This window comes from Callorhinchus milii, unplaced genomic scaffold (genome assembly GCF_018977255.1).
Source record: "Callorhinchus milii isolate IMCB2004 unplaced genomic scaffold, IMCB_Cmil_1.0 Scaffold28, whole genome shotgun sequence".
In the NCBI taxonomy this organism is placed as follows: domain Eukaryota; kingdom Metazoa; phylum Chordata; class Chondrichthyes; order Chimaeriformes; family Callorhinchidae; genus Callorhinchus; species Callorhinchus milii.
Genome location: NW_024704769.1, coordinates 275,719 through 279,357, shown reverse-complemented (window position 1 = coordinate 279,357; position 3,639 = coordinate 275,719). Strand labels below are relative to the sequence as shown.

The following is a 3,639-nucleotide window of genomic DNA, read 5'->3' as shown; positions in this document are numbered from 1 at the left end:
CAAACACAGTTTGGACAATTGCCACATTTTATATTCAAAAATGTAAAGACTTTAAACTGTTTCAATTTACAATACTTGTCCAATGTAATGAGTTGTGAGGTCGAAGACAACAATCATCTGTTTACGTATAGTGACTTGTGGTCTTTTTGCTTAGGAACTGTTCCAGTAAACCTTTTGGAATTCAATGTGACCATCTCTTGCTTCTCATTTAACACTTTGAATACCTAATGTTGTCCTATAGCTTCTGTTCGACCCTGAGCTGTCCTTTCTCCCTCATATCCGCGCCACAACTGGCACCGCCTTCCATCACCTGCGGATCATCGCCAGACTACGGCACTACCTCACCCCTCACGCGGCTGAAACTCTGGTCCTCACCTTTATCACCTCAAGGCCGGACTATGGGAACTCTCTCCTCGTCGGCCTTCCCGGCCCTCCCTCCACACTGCAGGTCATTCAGAACTCTGCAGCTCGTGTACTGTCCCGCACCAGTGACCAAATCACCCTCACTCTCACTCTCACCCTCACTCTCACCCTCGCCCTCACCCTCGCCCTCACCCGCGCCCGCGCCCTCGCCCTCGCTCACCTCCACTGGCTCCCTATCCCCCAGAGGATCGAATTCAAGATCCACATCCTCACCTACAAGGCCATTCCCGGCCTCGCTCCCTCCTACCTCTCTGACCTACTGTCCCCCTACTTACCTGCCCGTACCCTCCATTCCTCTGGCTCCGGTCTGCTCCACATCCCCCGCCCCAACCGCCCTACCATCGATGGCCTTCAGCCTCTCAGCCCCGAGGCTCTGGAACTCTATCCCCAGTGCCTTCGCCGCTTCCTCCCTTTCCTCCTTCAAGGCCGGTCTCAAGACCTTTCTCTTTGACCTTCAGCCTTCAGCTCCCCTCTCGACTCTCTACCCCCTCCTCGCTCCCTCCCTTCTCTCCCCTCACCCTGACCATTTCCCCCCTCCTCGCTCCCTCCCTTCCCTCCCCTCACCCTGACCATTTCCCCCCCAATGCTCAGGTCCCGACCCAACTGTACAGCGCCTTGGGACGTCCTCCCGACGTGAAAGGCGCTCTATAAATGAAATCTTGTTGTTGTTGTTGTTGTACGATTCTATGATTCTATGATAATTATAACAATAATAATCCTTTTGATAAAGCAACTTATCACATCTTCGAAACGTCTGAAAGCACTTCACGGAATGTACTGTAGAGTGTAGTGACTGTGTATTCTGCGGGTGAAAGACGACTGAACAGAAAGGGTAAAAGAAAGTCACTACACTTTACAGTGTATCCTGTGAAGCGCTTTGAGACGTCTCGAAGACGTGATGAGGCGCGGTATCAAATGCGGGGATTATACAAGGGAGGAGTTAAAATGAGGTTCAAGCAGACGTAATCGACAAAGAGAGTTCCAGATAACAACAACAATAATTAACAATAAAACTGATAATCCTTGTGTTTGACACAGCGCCTCATCACGAGATGTCTCAAAGCGCTTCACAGGATACACTGTAAAGTGTAGTGACTGTGCATTTTGTAGGCGAAACGTGGCAGCCAATTGCCCACAGCAGTGTCCCCCACAAACAGTCGTGGGTTGAAGCGACCAATGTTTTTTTCCATTTACACACATATATATGTGTATATATGTTTGTAATAATTCCTAATTAATAATAATAATGTGATCTGCTGGAAGTCGAGACAAAGCCCTGAAAGTCCTACCTTTACCTGGAGGTTCACCCCCATCCCCAGTGAGCCCCAGTCATGCAGGGTGGTGTGGGGGGTGTGGGGGGGTGAGAGAAAGAGAGCCCTCCCCCCACCCCCCAAAAAAAATATGACAACAGCTCCGATGTGGGGTTGAAAGCGTTAAACATAAAAGTGGGCAGTGCGGGACCTGAGTATATACAGAAGGCGATGTGTTCCGACTCGCGGGCAGTTGGAGCTGAAGGGTCGGTGGTGGGGAGGGCGGGGAGAGGGGAGAGGGGAGAGGGGAGAGGAGAAGGAGATCTGCCCGATTCTCTCGCCCCCCTGGAGGATGGATGTTCCCACCTCCCCAAACGTTACTGGGGAACCCACCAACGGGAACGGGAGCGACCAGGAGATGCGATCTGCTGTCAGATGTGCGTTGGGCACACTGTTTGCGCTGATCATCCTACTCATCGTGTTGGGCAATGTCCTGGTCATCCTGGCCATCGCCAGGAACTCCCGACTGCAGACCCTCACCAATGTGTTCATCACCTCCCTGGCCTGGGCTGACCTGATCATGGGGGTCTTTGTGGTGCCTTTGGGGGCTACCATCATGGTGACAGATAAGTGGCTCTTGGACTCTCTCTTCTGTATGCTGTGGACCTCGGTGGATGTGTTGTGTGTGACTGCCAGTATCGAGACACTGTGCGTTATCGCCATCGACCGATATATCGCCATTACGTCGCCCCTGAGGTACCAATCGTTGCTGACCAAAGGCAGAGCCAGGACTATCGTGTGTCTGGTGTGGGCCATCTCGGCTCTGATCTCCTTCTTGCCCATAATGAACCACTGGTGGGAAGACAGTGATGCCACCGCTCAGAAGTGTTACCGAGACCCGTCTTGCTGTGACTTTGTGACCAACTGGCCCTACGCGATCATCTCCTCCACCATCTCCTTCTACATCCCTCTGGTCATCATGGTCCTGCTCTACTCCAAGGTTTACAGTGTGGCCAAGAGGCAACTGCGGAGAATGGAGCGGAGGAAGAAACTCTTCGTGGTCGGCGCTCCGGAGGACAGAAAGAACAAGAGGAGGACTTCCAAACTGTTGCTTCTGACCGACCAGAAGGCGCTCCAGACTTTGGGGATAATAATGGGTACCTTCACCCTCTCGTGGCTTCCCTTCTTTCTGGTGAACATCGTGCAGGCGACCTGCAAAAGCTGCGTCCCGCGCCCTCTCTTTCTGTTCTGTAACTGGTTGGGATACACCAACTCCGCCTTCAACCCCTTCATTTACTGCCGCAGTTCCGACTTCAGGAGAGCCTTCAAGAGGCTCCTGTGCCTTCGGGGGAAAGTGGACCCCACTCACCCGGACACCCGTGACGGGGGCTCCTGGTGCTGTGGCAGTGGGTGTCCGTCTCTGTCCCACCGCACAGTGGGGCGCGGGGAGAGGGCGGGGGAGGTGGGCGGGAGGAGCAGATGCGGTCCCGGACACCTGGACCTCCTGCCGCCCCGGGCAGAGGGTCGGGGGGTCCCGCAGAGCACCGCCGGAGACAAACCGCCCCCAAACCCCTGAAAGCTTTATTTATTGACTTTGAATAAAAATAATAATAATAATGACAATGGTCCTCGCGTTTCAGCCACAGTGGTGATCAGGTCCCGAGTCCTTTTGGATCGCGCAGTGAAGTCCCCGGAAAGAGCTGTGGAGTGAACGACCAGAACTGCATCGGAGGGTCGGTCCCCGAGTGAGTGAAGTCCCGGTGTGAGGGGTTCACCCCCCACCTTCCCCCGTGTGAACACAGAGCAGATCCGGAGACTAACCCAACAGCAACGTTTGCGCTATTTCTTCGTTAACCCAAAGTCTTTAAAGCAATATAAAGCCCTCACCTCTCCCCCCCCCGACCCTCACACCCCCCCCGACCCTCCCCACCCTCACCCCCCCCCCCGACCCTCACACCCCCCCCCC

General features: G+C 54.1%; 1 protein-coding gene across 1 annotated transcript; it reads left to right on the top strand.

The window, feature by feature from the left end:
• Positions 1-1,980: 1,980 nt before the first annotated feature.
• Positions 1,981-3,249, top strand: LOC103190260 (beta-1 adrenergic receptor). The gene has a single exon (XM_007910978.2). The coding sequence runs from the start codon at positions 2,026-2,028 to the stop codon at positions 3,247-3,249; it is 1,224 nt and encodes a 407-aa protein (XP_007909169.2). The 5' UTR covers positions 1,981-2,025.
• Positions 3,250-3,639: the final 390 nt, after the last annotated feature.

Coding starts and splice junctions, on each gene's coding strand:
- LOC103190260 (XM_007910978.2), top strand. CDS start 2,026: ATGGATGTTCCCACCTCCCCAAACGTTACTGGGGAACCCACCAACGGG.